At 46.5% G+C, this 14734-nt stretch overlaps 1 protein-coding gene across 3 annotated transcripts in view; it reads left to right on the top strand.

Annotated features, from left to right (window-relative positions):
- Positions 1-14179, top strand: part of LOC139383362 (protein jagged-2-like) — a 32377-nt gene extending 18198 nt beyond the window's left edge. Inside the window, exons 7-26 of one of the 3 annotated variants that reach the window (XM_071127873.1) lie at positions 1211-1341; positions 1724-1843; positions 2553-2666; positions 2758-2871; positions 3978-4091; positions 4510-4556; positions 4690-4863; positions 4978-5128; positions 5350-5514; positions 5687-5800; positions 5888-6115; positions 6270-6386; positions 6478-6505; positions 7223-7308; positions 7667-7780; positions 7940-8055; positions 8145-8402; positions 8706-8837; positions 12943-13102; positions 13219-14179. In XM_071127873.1, coding sequence (XP_070983974.1) covers positions 1211-1341; positions 1724-1843; positions 2553-2666; positions 2758-2871; positions 3978-4091; positions 4510-4556; positions 4690-4863; positions 4978-5128; positions 5350-5514; positions 5687-5800; positions 5888-6115; positions 6270-6386; positions 6478-6505; positions 7223-7308; positions 7667-7780; positions 7940-8055; positions 8145-8402; positions 8706-8837; positions 12943-13102; positions 13219-13709 — 2974 coding nt within the window. In that variant the 3' untranslated portion in view covers positions 13710-14179. The remainder of the gene's footprint in view (positions 1-1210; positions 1342-1723; positions 1844-2552; positions 2667-2757; positions 2872-3977; positions 4092-4509; positions 4557-4689; positions 4864-4977; positions 5129-5349; positions 5515-5686; positions 5801-5887; positions 6116-6269; positions 6387-6477; positions 6506-7222; positions 7309-7666; positions 7781-7939; positions 8056-8144; positions 8403-8705; positions 8838-12942; positions 13103-13218) is intronic. The other 2 variants (XM_071127875.1, XM_071127874.1) reach the window with 2 other exon arrangements.
- Positions 14180-14734: the final 555 nt, after the last annotated feature.

Genomic DNA, 14734 nt, shown 5'->3' with positions numbered 1-14734 from the left:
GTGCAGGCAGGTTGAGCCCCTGAGCCAGACCGTGATAGGGATCTGGAGCACAGGTTGGTGGCAACTTAATTGGGGAGGACGGTCTCGTGGTAATGGCTGCAGCGTTCCATTAGCTCCGACCCGGCCATTATTACGAGCCGTCCTCCCCTCATCAGCCTCCTGTGATCTGGATGGTGTGGCTTCAAAGGGCTATTTCCACAGTGTGGGTCTAACAGAGTTGGGCCTGTCTGTGCTGGACTGGGCCGGGGATATTTACAGTGTTGCTGGCTGGGCTGAAAGAGTCCTCCATTGTGGGGCTGTGGTGAGGTGTTTGTTTGGTGATGGTAATGTCACCTTGGCCTTGTGGCCACCTTGGTCTCTCCCTGTTTCTACTGTGGACAGGGCATCTCAATGCTGCTAATGCTGCTAATTAACCTTTACACTTAACCTCAGCATGTTAACATACAGTTTGGTATACAGTAGCACATCACTGCACACTTCAGTACTTTTATACCTGTACATTAGTAGACTACAATACAAAGTTGTCCTGCACTGTGTGTTGTGTTTGACTGCAGTGCTGCTTACTAGCGAAAATGTTAGCACACAGCAGTACACTCACTCACTCACTCCAGTACAGTATATCAACTAGTAGTGTAGGGTTTGGTTGGCATCTATTTACAGGAGAGTGGTCTTTAAATAACCCAGGGCGAGAAGTGACAGCACAGGTGGGGCAAGGTTTCCGCTGGCCTTGGAATAACAGAGCGCAGCTATAAACCAACAGATTAGCTAACCGTTCGCCGGCTGCCTCCGCTCGCAAAGCTGCTTGCCTAGGGGCTTCAGGAGGCCCCCACTCCTAGACTTCCTCTATCCCCGTCCCTGTCCCACACGCCATGGGAACAGGCTTGACCCCATCACTGCCCTGGAATGTCCCTGGTGCTCTGTCTAAAGATTAGGAGCCCCAGAAGGGAAGGGGTGTCACTGGTCACCTTGATGAAGACGTTGTGTCTGTCTGGCTCCTGATCGAGATCACCTTGACTTTTACATGGACACATAGGTCTGTCATGTGGTTGACGTATTGTAGAAGGCCTTGTCCTATTACATGAGTCCTGGCTTATTTATGAGCCATCTCTTCATGGGACTGATGTTTTTAAAGTATTTCACATACAGTATGACCACACAATGGGTCCATTCCCTATGTGTCTCTAATGGATGTCTCTGATATGTCTTGCAGGTGTAAATACGGTTGGCAGGGTCCGTTCTGTGACGACTGCCTGCCCTACCCAGGCTGTGTCCATGGGACCTGCGTCAAGCCCTGGCTTTGCAGCTGTGAGAAGAACTGGGGAGGCCTGCTGTGTGACAAAGGTGAGACATTAGAGCAAACCAGACCAGACCTGGCCCACTGTACTATTAACACATCCTCTACAGCGACCTTTGACCTCCCTGTAGTGTCACACAACACAAGGTCACCTCTGAGTTCCCCTCAGCATCAGGTGGTCAACAGAGGTCACTGAAGAGTGACTGCTAGAAACAGGAGATCACTTCAGAGTAACAAGATGGAGAGGTGGATGGAGAGGCTACATTTAGCAATATGTAACAGTGTGCTTTCATGTCTGATCCTATGAAGTCATGTGATGACAATTGATTTAATCTGTAACATATAATTTACCATCCTAGTCCTTTAGATGTGTTCATATGAGACCATTAAAGTGTGTAAATATAATCATTCCTGTATGATTCTCTCCAGATCTGAACTACTGTGGGACGAACAAGCCGTGTAAGAACGGAGGAACGTGTATGAACTCAGAGCCAGATGAATACAACTGTGCCTGTTCTGACAGCTACTCGGGCAAGAACTGTGAGATAGGTGAGTCAGTCAAGAAATTCAATTCTGTTTGTGCCAATGAGCACGGTTACATGCACACAATAATACGATTATTGTGGATAATCAGATTAATATAATAGTTAATTTAAAATGTTCACATGCTTTGCAAGTAGAACAATTTCCCTAATAATTATGTTTTTATGGACACATCTGAAATCAGGCTACTGATGGGACTTTAGATAAATTGCAGAAAATCGCCAATAAACATAAATATTCTACCACAGTGACCATGTTATTTTTGCGAAACCTTTTTGATTCTGAGTTCAGACCAATAAAGTTTGTATGTGAATACTTTTTCTAAGATGCATACTTTCAGTTTTTCCAAACTCACTTCACTTGTAATAAGAGGGAGGCTCGCTCGGATGGTGCTAGCACATGCGCCGATCAAACACACAGCTGGAACGCTGATTAAGGTTTTCTAATCATTTGAAACATTGCTCTGAAAACCAGGTGTTTTAATCGGCGAATGCTTACTTCGATTTTGATCTTACGCCGATCAAAATAAGCAGAGTGAGGTGTTTACATTACTATTTCCATACTCGGCCTACTGCCACAAGTGTTAGTGTGCATGCAAATGTACCCAATGTTTAATAGTTTATAATTTGCTTGTGTATTTTGTTGTGCTATTTATGTGATCCGTCACTCTGACTCGTGGCACATTTGTCTCCCCATGTCATCCTGTTATCTTCAGTGGAACACTCATGTGTGTCCAACCCTTGTGCCAACGGGGGCACCTGCCATGAGATCCCGTCTGGGTTTGAGTGCCACTGTCCTGCAGGCTGGTCAGGGCCCACCTGCGCTAAAGGTGAGTGAGTCACGATCTCGCCCCTCCCAAGGTGTGTGTGTGCCCCCATGTTTTTACAAAACTGAACCCTTACATCATGTGTGTGTTCCAGACATGGACGAGTGTGCGTCTAACCCCTGTACTCAGGGTGGGACCTGCATCGACATGGAGAACGGATTTGAGTGCCTCTGCCCCCCACAGTGGGCTGGGAAGACCTGCCAGATAGGTAAGCCTGGGAAGGAGAGATGACGGGGGGTCTGTAGTTTATCATTCACACTAGAGAATTCTGAGGGCACAGTCTCTGCCTGGGAAACTGGAGCAAAGCATGTCCAAATGGCTAAAGATGAATATTATGTTCTGGGGAGCATAACTTGAGACTATTTGCATGCTAAATTAAATTGTGTTTGATTTGAATTGAATGTGATGTGATGTGACTTGAAGTGTTATTGAATCTCGCCTTGTTGGATCTTATGCCAGGAATCTCCGTGCTCGTCCAGTATCTGTTTTTTTGTGTCTCACCCTGTTGAGCCAGTCCTATTACTATGGTGTGGATACTAATTTAAAATGGATGCATGCATGTCCACGGAGAAAGCTGGATATTATGTGCAACCTGAGCCAGGTTTCTTGAGTAAAACTATAAATAACACCTAGCCTGGCAACTGCTAACCTTGGGGCCTGATGTAGCCTGACAGTGGGTTATCTTTGGCTATAGACTGGGATAAAAGGGGTATGTATACTAGTCTCCACCAAGAGTAGGGCCTCACCCCAAAACCACTATTTAGCTCCCTGGAGTAGCAAAGGAAAGGAAACACTTTATAACCTGTAAACATGCTCAGGGAGGAACCCAAGCTCCGGGTCTTGTGTTACGTGGTCCGCTATTCTCAGTGCGCAGGTGGTTCCCCTTTCAGTGAGCGGGCGGTACCTGAGAGAGGGGTGTCGGATGTCCGCAGCCCAACAGGTGCTCCTCACCTCTGGGGAAAAGCGGTTGTGTTCTGGTCTGTCCAGGGAGAGGGTGTTAGTGACCATTGCCTTGTGAACTGACCTCTGGGAAGCTCTGGATGTCAGAGAATAGATCAGTTCAGAAATAGGGTAGGCAACTGAAATAAATGTTTAGGGTAGGAGGCAGAGCCAGCTAAATAGATGGCAAAGATGGCAAAGAAATTTAATTTAATTTAATAGAGTTTAGAAAGTTTTCTAAAGACAGGTTTAAGGTTAGAATTCTTATCAGGGGCTTTAGTTTCTGTGTAGCCTTGCACTGTAGAGATCTGCTTGGTGGTGGGGCTTGGAGGCTGGTTCTTAGATCTCTCTCATCTCTCTGTTTTCACTCCGCAGACGCTAATGAGTGTATGGAGAACCCATGCCTCAATGCTTACTCTTGCAAAAACTTGATTGGTGGATATCACTGTGCCTGCTTTCGAGGATGGGCCGGCCAGAACTGTGACATCAGTCAGTATCCGTTAATCATTTGCCTCTGTCCCCTTTGCCTGCAGCTAGCTCTGACACTTACCTGGGCCACTAGCCTACTGTTCTGTTCCTATCTCAGGCTTTCTGCTTTATTATGGCCCAAATACTTATCGAGATCCATGGATAGTGTTTTTACATTACTATGAGAAGCACATCCTGTAGATATCGTTGACGGTTGTGTAGTTGACCTCACTGGCTTTCACGGCATGCACTAACCAACAGCCTCATGTCTTCCTGCACCTTGAGAAAAATCTTATTTTGAGTTTCTTTGAAGCATTAAGCATTAATCAAGTTTCACATTCTATGTTTTGTTTGTGTATCACATGCATGCAACACCTGCATGTTCCCCTGTCCTATCTGTAGACCTGTATTAGTAAGTTCTCTCTTTTACACTCTGCAGATGTCAACAGCTGCCATGGACTGTGTCAGAATGGAGCGACTTGCAAGGTAGGAAATTGTATTCAATAAGGCAATCTAGCCACCATGTTTGATGCCCTCCTTTCATATTACATCTATGGTTAGCATTATTCTGGGTACAGGAGCCTCTGAGTGACAACTTGTTCCCTTACGCTTTGTACAGGAGGGGCGTAGAGGCTACGTGTGTGCCTGCTCACCGGGGTTTGTGGGCCGGCACTGTGAGGTCCAGAGGAACAGCTGTGTCAGCGGCCCGTGTAGAAACGGGGGCAGGTGCCACACCCTGCTGGACGGCTTCATGTGTGAGTGCCCACATGGATACACTGGCACTACCTGTGAGGTGAGCTATGGTCCAGTCCAGACCTTTGACAAATCTGATCTTGTCTTTTATACATAACAATGATCTATTTATCCATCCATTCATCCACTCATCTTTCCATCTGTGCATTCGTAGGTGCAGAGTAACCCGTGCAGCCCTAACCCTTGCCAGAACAAGGCCCAGTGCCACAGTCTGATGGAAGACTTCTACTGTGCCTGTCCTGATGACTATGAGGGCAAGACCTGCTCTGAGCTCAAGGACCACTGCAAGACCAATCCCTGTGAAGGTACAAACCAATCTATAAACATATTGATGTCATCTCAACTAAAATAATTCAAACCCCTGTAAAAGTACTAACCAGGCAGTAATCTTTCTAGCCTAAACTGAAACCTGATCTTAAGATGCTTATTCCTCAGGTCAACCTCAAGATCAACCCTCATTTCAACCCAATCCTCTCAGGTGTATCTCACTAACAGTCTCTTGTTGTTCCTTCTGTTTTGATCCCAGTGATTGACAGTTGTACTGTCGCTGTGGCCACCAACGACACACAGGAAGGGGTGTGGTACATCTCGTCCAATGTGTGCGGCCCCCACGGACGCTGCATCAGCCAACCTGCTGGGAACTTCACCTGTTCCTGTGAACCGGGCTTCACTGGAACATACTGTCACGAGAGTGAGTAGACACACACACCATCATCATCACACATCATAATCATCACCATCATCATACCATGAGACTAAACATCCCATTCCTTACTGTAACACACCACTGATTTCATCAGTCTCATTATTGTCTTCCTCATCATTCCCATCCTCATTCATAGTCTCTCCCCTCTCCCTCCCAGATGTAAACGACTGTGTGTCATCTCCCTGTAAGAACGGAGGAACTTGCATCGACGGGATCAGCTCTTTCCAGTGCTTTTGCCCTGACGGCTGGGAGGGCATGCTGTGTGTCATGGGTATGTGTGTGTGTGTGTCCCTGGGTGTTTTTACTCCATCTCTCCATGGTGTGTGTGTTTCTCTAACTGATGGTGGTGGTGTTCCAGATGTGAATGAGTGCAGTAGGAACCCCTGTAAGAACGGAGGTCGCTGTGTGGACCTGGTCAATGACTTCTACTGTCAATGCCAGGACAACTGGAAGGGCAAGACCTGCCACTCACGTGAGAGCCAGTGTGACTCCAGTACCTGTAGTAATGGGGGGACGTGCTTTGACCACGGGGACACCTTTCGCTGTACCTGTTTGTCAGGGTGGGGCGGCAGCACCTGCAACACAGGTAAGAATCTATTACTGCTTGGTTTTAGCTATGTCATTCAGGGGAAAGTCCAATAGATCTCTGGTCCATATACGCTCCATAGGAGTAATTTTGTTGTAGTTGCTGAAACATGAATATAGGTTCTAAACTCATCCTATTTGATTTATCTTGTCAGGCAAGAACAGCACGTGTGACTCTAACCCATGTGAGAACAGAGGGACCTGTGTCGGAGGGGGTGATGCCTACACCTGCATCTGCAAGGATGGCTGGGAGGGGCCCACATGTGCTCAGAGTAAAGCACAATTTACTGAATTATTTTCAGGTTATAATCATAAACTAAAACATAGGTCTGATTTTTATTCTGTCATCCCCTCTCTTCACAGATACTAATGACTGCAACCCTACCCCCTGGTAAGTTGAACATATTGAATAAACCAAAATACTTGTAATATCTTTTAAGGCTATCCCATCTCTTCACAGACCCACACGCACTGATATCAGAGCATAATCTCTCAGCGTTCTGGTTTCAAAACAGGAACAAATGACTCCCACACACCGCTCATCTCGCAAATTTAATTTAACGCTTAGAGATTTCCTGTTAAAGTTTGTTCCGTGGAGGTGTATGTGTGAAAGGGGAAGTGTGTGTATCCCTGACACCTCTTCAGAACAGTGCAGGGCCTGACAGCTGGGTATTCCAGGATCCATTAGATCAGAGGGACTGAGTGGACAAAGGCTCCCGCCACCACAAAGACTGACAGGAGGATGAGCACAGTGGGTGGGGGGACGCCCCTCACCCAATTCTTCACTACTTACCCCTGAGCATGGGGTGGTGTAGGCAATGGGGGGGGGGGGGGGATAGCAGCATATAGGGCCAGCACAGTATGGGGTCATTTTGGGATTTGCATCTGAAGATGGACATTGATAAGGGATCAGCTTTAGTGACCACAGTCTCTGTCTCTAGTCTCCTACCTTGGGATTCTGCTGCTGGGATCGAGACCTGAGATTGTGAAGGCTTTCTTCTCTTTGTAGTCTGAGTCTTCAGTCTTTTGTATGCTGCTGCACGTGTGCCAATGTGTGCCAATGGTATGGCCTGATGTATTGATGTGTGGTTCTGTTTCCTTCCTCCAGCTATAACAGTGGTGTCTGTGTGGATGGTGTGAACTGGTTCCGCTGTGAGTGTGCCCCGGGATTCGCCGGACCAGACTGCCGGATCAGTGAGTCCCTGGGAACCAGAGGGGTGTGGTGGGGTCAGATTGGAGGGTTCAGGGGTGAAAGGAGACGGTGGAATTTTGAGCTGATTGTTTGTGAGGGACTGATTAGGAAGCCTATCTTAACCTCCAACCTCTCTTGTGAGGACAGGTCAGCTGTATTCTGCAAACAGGTCAGTTCAGTCTGACATTCTCAGACACAATCCTCTATCCTTTTCCCCTTTTCAGAGAGGGTCTATTTTTCACGTGGGGATGCCAGATATGAGAACCAACCAGCCCCTACCCTGTTGTGATGATATTATAGCTAGGTGCCTTGCAGTAGACTAGAGATATGTGTGTAGTAATGTTCTCGTTTCCCCATCAGACATAGATGAGTGCCAGACGTCTCCCTGTGCCTATGGTTCTACCTGTGTGGATGAGATCAACAGCTTCCGCTGTGTGTGTCCCCTGGGCTGGGCTGGGCCTCGCTGCCAAGAGTGTGAGTACACTGCAGCAATAGAGAAAATGCCTTAATTACTGTATCCATGGAGTAGGGGAACTTTCTTCCATTGAACCCATGTGTGGTAGGAAGAGTTTCTAAGGACTGAGCCTGATATTGCCTTAGTCCTAAACCTGCTCCTCTCTCGCCCCTCTGCAGTCATAGGGATCGGGAAGGCCTGTCGTTACTCCGGCCTGCAGTTCCCTCATGGCAGTCAATGGGAGGAGGAGTGTAATACCTGCCAGTGTGTCAACGGCAGTGTGCGCTGTTCTAAGGTGAGACTTGCATGGTTTTGTTACACACAGTGAAGGTGTGTGTGTGAGCTGCCTTTCTGACCTCTGTTTGTGTATGTGTGTGTGTGTAGGTGCAGTGTGGCCGACGGCCCTGTCTGCTCCATAGATTTGCTTCCGGTCCAGACAGCATTGCCCCCTGTCCTAGAGGACAGGAGTGTGTAGAGCACAAATTCCTCACCTGCTTCACCCCGCCATGCCACCAGTGGGGCGTGTGTTCTACCCCTGACCCTCCACCGGCCCTCCACACTCAGTGTGAACCCAACTGTGGTTATTTGGACAACAGCTGTGCCCGCATCACACTCATCTTCAATAGAGACAAAGTTCCACAGGTGAGTGCACGACATCATTACCTGACTAACATTAAATAAGATATACGATTCTACGATTATTGACTTAGTTTTACTAGACCTGAATCTCCGACCACATCCTCTGCCAGAGAATTAAAGTGTGTGTGTGTGTGTGTGTGTGTGTGTGTGTGTGTGTGTGTGTGTGTGTGTGTGTGTGTGTGTGTGTGTGTGTGTGTGTGTGTGTGTGTGTGTGTGTGTGTGTGTGTGTGTGTGTGTGTGTGTGTGTGTGTGTGTGTGTGTGTGTGTGTGTGTGTGTGTGTGTGTGTGTGTGTGCGCTGATCAAAGGGTACCATTGTGGAGAACATCTGTTTGGAGCTGAGGTACCTTCCCATCACCCAGACCCTGGCTAAGGAACGTACGCTCCTCATTCTCTGTGACCTGTCCTACTCCAACAGTGATGCCGTGGAGGTTGCCATGGTGAGTGCCTCACCTCAGCCCCCCACCTCAAGACTATGAACTGTTGCCATCTGCCAATGATCCCCTCTTACCTCCTCCTCACCTCTGTCACCCGCCAGAACAGGCACTCTCTCTTCTTTTTCAGTTAGCCACGAGGGCCTTGACCCATTTTGTTCTCTCTTTCACTTTATTAAATCACATACTTAATTTGTCATTATAAATGGGTTCCAGAGTACACTTGTAAAATTGGAAGCTTTTCTTTTCCTCTTTGTAAGTGTGGAGAGCATTTTGAAGCACAACGCCCTTCGCCTGAACATCTGGATGACATTTAGCTTTACTTTGGAACACCTTACTGTTTCTCTCTCTCTCGGACTGGTGTGGCCACCCAGGCTCTCCTCTCCAGTAAGACACGTGAAATCAGACTCTACACGGCACTAAGCCCTTAATGGAGGGTGTTGTGTCTGATGTCCTCATAGCTTAGTACTGAGTTTAATAATAGACCCTCTAAAGGCTTACAGTGATGTTAGTTGTGCTTTGTTAGACCATTATGGAATAGTCTAAACTCAACATGATCGTGATGTCGTTTTATTTCAGCCTAATTTGAGTCTTGTGTTCTGGATCTGAGTTTGGCAGAGTAGTCCCATCCAGCTGACTCTATGTATCTGTATCAGTACAGAGGTTTTATGGAGACCCAGAAACGGTGTGTTCTCAGTAAGAGGCCACAAATCAAATCAAAGTGTATTTGTCACGTGCGCCGAATACAACAGGTGTAGTAGACCTTACAGTGAAATGCTTACTTACAGGCTCTAACCAATAGTGCAAAAAAGGTATTCAAATCAAATTTTATTTGTCACATACACATGGTTAGCAGATGTTAATGCGAGTGTAGCGAAATGCTTATGCTTCTAGTTCCAACAATGCAGTAATAACCAACGAGTAATCTAACCTAACAATTCCACAACTACTACCTTATACACACAAGTGTAAAAGGGATAAAGAATATGTACATTAAGAGAATATGTACATTAAGAGTGATGGTACAGAAAGGCATAGGCAAGATGCAGTAGATGGTATAGAGTACAGTATATACATATGAGATGAGTAATGTAGGGTATGTAAACAAAGTGGCATATTTTAAAGTGGCTAGTGATACATGTATTACATAAAGATGCAGTAGATGATATAGAGTACAGTATATACATATACAGTGGGGCAAAAAAGTAAAATCCAGAAAATCACATTGTAGGATTTTTAATTAATTAATTTGCAAATTATGGTGGAAAATAAGGTTGTTGTTGATATGGACACCAAGGAACTTGAAGCTCTCATCCTGCTCCACTACAGTCCCGTCGATGAGAATGGGGGCGTGCTCTGTCCTCTTGGTTACGTTGAGGGATAGGCTGTTATTCTGGCACCACCCGGCCAGGTCTCTGACCTCCTCCCTATAGGCTGTCTCGTCGTTGTCGGTGATTAGGCCTACCACTGTTGTGGCGTCTGCGAACTTAATGATGGTGTTGGAGTCGTGCCTGGCCATGCAGTCGTGGGTGAACAGGGAGTACAGGAAGGGACTGAGCACGCACCCGTGGGGAGCTCCAGGGTTGAGGATCAGCATGGCAGATGTGTTGCTACCTACCCTCACCACCTGGGAGCAGCCCGTCAGGAAGTCCAGGATCCAGTTGCAGAGGGAGGTATTTACTCCCAGGATCCTTAGCTTAGTAATGAGCTTTGAGGGTACTATGGCGTTGAACGCTGAGCTGTAGTCAATGAATAGCATTCTCACGTAAGTGTTCCTTTTGTCCAGTTGGGAAAGGTCTGTGTAGAGTGCAATAGAGATTGAATCATCTGTGGATCTGTTTGGGCGGTATGCAAATTGGAGTGGGTCTAGGGTTTCTGGGATAATGGTGTTGTGAGCCATGACCAACCTTTCAAAGCACTTCATAGCTATGGACGTGAGTGCTACGGGTCTGTAGTCATTGAGGCAGGTTGCCTTTGTGTTCTTGGGCACGGGGACTATGGTGGTCTGCTTGAAACATGTTGGTTTTACAGACTCAATCAGGGACATGTTGAAAATGTCAGTGAAGACACCTGCCAGTTGGTGAGCACATGCCCGGAGCACAGGTCCTGGTAATCCGTCTGGCCCCGCAGCCTTGTGTATGTTGACCTGTTTAAAGGTCTTACTCATGTCGGCTACGGAGAGCGTGATCACACAGTCACCCGGAAAAGCTGATGCTCTCATGCATGCCTCAGTGTTGCTTGCCTTGAAGCGAGCATAGAAGTGATTTAGCTCGTCTGGTAGGCTCGTGTCACTGGGCAGCTCGCGGCTGTGCTTCCCTTTGTAGTCTGTAATAGTTTGCAAACCCTGCCACATAGACGAGCGTCGGAGCCGGTGTAGTATGATTCAATCTTAGCGCTGTGTTGATGCTTTGCCTGTTTGATGGTTCGTCGCAGGGCATAGCAGGATTTCTTGTAAGCTTCCGGGTTAGTCACGCACCTTGAAAGAGGCAGCTCTACCCTTTAGCTCAGTGCGAATGTTGCCTGTAATCCATGGCTTCTGGTTGGGGTATGTACATACAGTCACTGTGGGGACGACATCCTCGATGCACTTATTGATGAAGCTGATGACTGATGACTGATGTGGTGTACTCCTCAATGCCATCGGAAGAATCCTGGAACATGTTCCAGTCTGTGATAGCAAAACAGTCCTGTAGTTTAGCATCTGCTTCATCTGACCACTTTTTTATAGGCCGAGTCACTGGTGCTTCCTGCTTTAATTTTTGCTTGTAAGCATGTATCAGGTGGATAGAGTTGAGGTCGGATTTACCAAATGGAGGGCGAGGGAGAGCCTTGTACGCGTCTCTGTGTGTGGAGTACAGGTGATCTAGAATTTCTTTCCCTCTGGTTGCACATTTAACATGTTGATAGAAATTTGGTAGAACGGATTTAAGTTTCCCTGCATTAAAGTGTCCGGCCACTAGGAGTGCCGTCTCTGGGTGAGTGGTTTCCTGTTTGCTTATTTCCTTATACAGCTGGCTGAGTGCGGTATTAGTGCCAGCATCTGTCTGTGGTGATAAATAAACAGCCACGAAAAGTATAGCTGGAAAATCTCTAGGCAAGTAGTGTGGCCTGCAATTTATCACAATATACTCTACTACAGGTGAGCAAAATCTCGAGACTTTGTGCACAGCTGTTGTTTACAAATATGCACAGACTGCCCCCCCCTCGTCTTACTGCTGTTCTATCTTGCTGTTGCAGCGTATATCCCGCTAACTGAATATCCATGTCTTCATTCAGCCACGATTCCGTGAAACATAAGATATTACAGTTTTTGATGTCCCGTTGGTAGGATATTTGCGATCGTACCCTGTCTAATTTATTGTCCAATGATTGCACGTTGGCGAGTAGTATTGACGGTAACGGCAGCTTTCCCACTCGCCTTCTGCGGGTTCTCACGAGGCATTCGGCTCTTTGTCCTCTGTACCTGCTTCGCTTCCTCTTGCAAATAACGGGAATGTCCTGCTTGTTGTAGAAAAAATCTTAGTCTAATCAGAGGTGAGTGATCGCTGTCCTGATATCCAGAAGCTCTTTTTTGCCGTAAGATACGGTTGCAGAAACATTATGTACAAAATAAGTTACAAATAACGCCAAAAACCCCCACATAATAGCACAATTGGTTGGGCGCTCGTAAAACTGCTGCCATTACTTCCGGCACCATTTTGGTTTAGTCATCTCTGAAGCCTAGAGGCTGTTAGATGTCAGAATGGGGTGAGGGGCTGTGTGTGTGTTTGTGTGTGTTTGAATGAGCAGCTGCTTTCCCAGAGAGAATAAAGAGGAGTCTTGCTGACTGACTGACTCTCTTATCATTCTTCACACTGACTGGCTGGCTGGCCTGGGAGCCACAGCTGGCCTGTTCTCCATTGTTCATCCTAATTAAAGTGCACAGCATCCAGCTAATCTCCCTCTGCTCCCCCTGGACTCTCTGGTCCACTTATTAGGCAATTAACTAGACCTGTTTTGTGCTCTACAGGGGCGCATGTGAGAAGTTAGGACTAGGAGTGAATCTAGGAGTGAATCTCTCTCACCTATTGTGTTGACTCACCATTTATCCTACTCTCTCCCTCTCCTCCAGTCTTATGATCAGGATGGTCAGGAGCGGGATGGAAACCGTGATCAGATTCAGGAGGCTGCCAGTGCCATCATCGGTGCCCTGTCCAAACGACACAACAGCACCGTCATGCTGGCTGTGGTGGAGGTCAAAGTGGAGACGCAGGTCATGCCCCAGTCTGTGGGTGAGTGACTGGACTCGACTTGGTTTAACTTTTGCATGTTTTGATACTGTGCTTCGATTTGGTAGCATTACAGTACATGATAGTAAAGTATAATTGTATGGTCTTTCTGTCTCCAGACCACCTGGTGCCAGTGCTGTGCGTGGTGTTCAGTGTGCTGTGGATCTTCTGCATCGTGGTGTGTGTGTGGTGGACCCGTAAGAGGAAAAAAGAGCGTGAGAGAGAGTCTGCAGTGGAGGACAGCACTGTCAATAACCTTCTGGAGCCGCTGAGGGTCATCTTGCCACAGCGCATAGACAACCTAGACAAAGACATTCAGTACGAATGCAAGAAACTCATGAGCCCTCCAGACCGGACGTGTGACGGGGCTGAGGGAGAGGAGGAAGAGGAGCTGAGGAGGGGAGGGATGAAGCTAGACAAGTGCTCCACACAAAAGTGCTCATTGGCAGGAGTGCAGGACAGAGTGATGTGCAAAGGGGGGGTGATCTGTACGATGCGTAGCGCCCCTGTGAAAACCCCCCACCGGACAGTGCACAGTCCCAAAGACAACCGGTGTAAAAACCTCAGCGCTGCCAATTTCAGTGAGGATGTCAAAGATCATTACGTATGAGCACGGCTAGAGGTGGGACTTCTCAAACTAAAGATGATGTCTCTATGTAATAGAAAAAGACAAGCACCAATAGTAAAGATTTAAGACATGTTTTGCATTTCATTTGACTTTATTCTCTGTCTGCAACATGGAGCCTTCTTATTTACTTAAAACATTGCAAATTCACATTTCAGTAACCAAAAGAGACCTTCATTTTTTCCTTTCTTTTTTTTGGTTTACAAATTGTTGCTTCTTTTAAAGGAGAGACCTTTTTTCACATTGTGTCACTGAGAAGATTGTGTGTCATGTGACTTTGGCGAGAGCACTGCCATTGGAGGCAGGCGTTGCACTACTACATTACTACTAGTGCATTTAGTCCTTATCTGCCTTAACCCGCACTGTGGGCATTTACTTTGTTCTCTTGGTATAATCATGTTATTTGTATAAGTAAAATTATGTAAAAGGTTTTATATATATACACACACACACACACACACACTACCGGTCAAAAGTTTTAGAACATCTACTCATTCAAGGGTTTTTCTTTATTTTTACTATTTTCTACATTGTAGAATAATAGTGATGACATCAAAACTATGAAATAACACATATATGTAGTAACCAAAAAAGGGTTAAATAAATCAAAATATATGTTATATTTGAGATTCTTCAAAGTAGCCACCCTTTGCCTTGATGACAGCTTTGCACACACTTGGCATTCTCTCAACCAGCTTCATGAGGTAGTCACCTGGAATGCATTTCAATTAACAAGTGTGCCTTCTTAAAAGTTAATTTGTGGAATTGAATGTGTTTGAGGCAATCAGTTGTGTTGTGACAAGGTAGGGGTGGTATACATAAGATAGCCCTATTTGGTGAAAGACCAAGTCCATATTATGGCAAGAACAGCTCAAATAAGCAAAGAGAAACGGCAGTCCATCATTACTTTAAGACATGAAGGTCAGTCAACACGGAACATTTCAAGAACCATCAAGCGCTATGATGAAACTGGCTCTCATGAGGACCGCCACAGGAATGGAAGACCCAGA

The sequence above is a fragment of the Oncorhynchus clarkii genome, chromosome 25 (assembly GCF_045791955.1).
Source record: "Oncorhynchus clarkii lewisi isolate Uvic-CL-2024 chromosome 25, UVic_Ocla_1.0, whole genome shotgun sequence".
NCBI lineage: Eukaryota > Metazoa > Chordata > Actinopteri > Salmoniformes > Salmonidae > Oncorhynchus > Oncorhynchus clarkii.
This window is presented reverse-complemented; position numbering and strand designations above follow the sequence as displayed.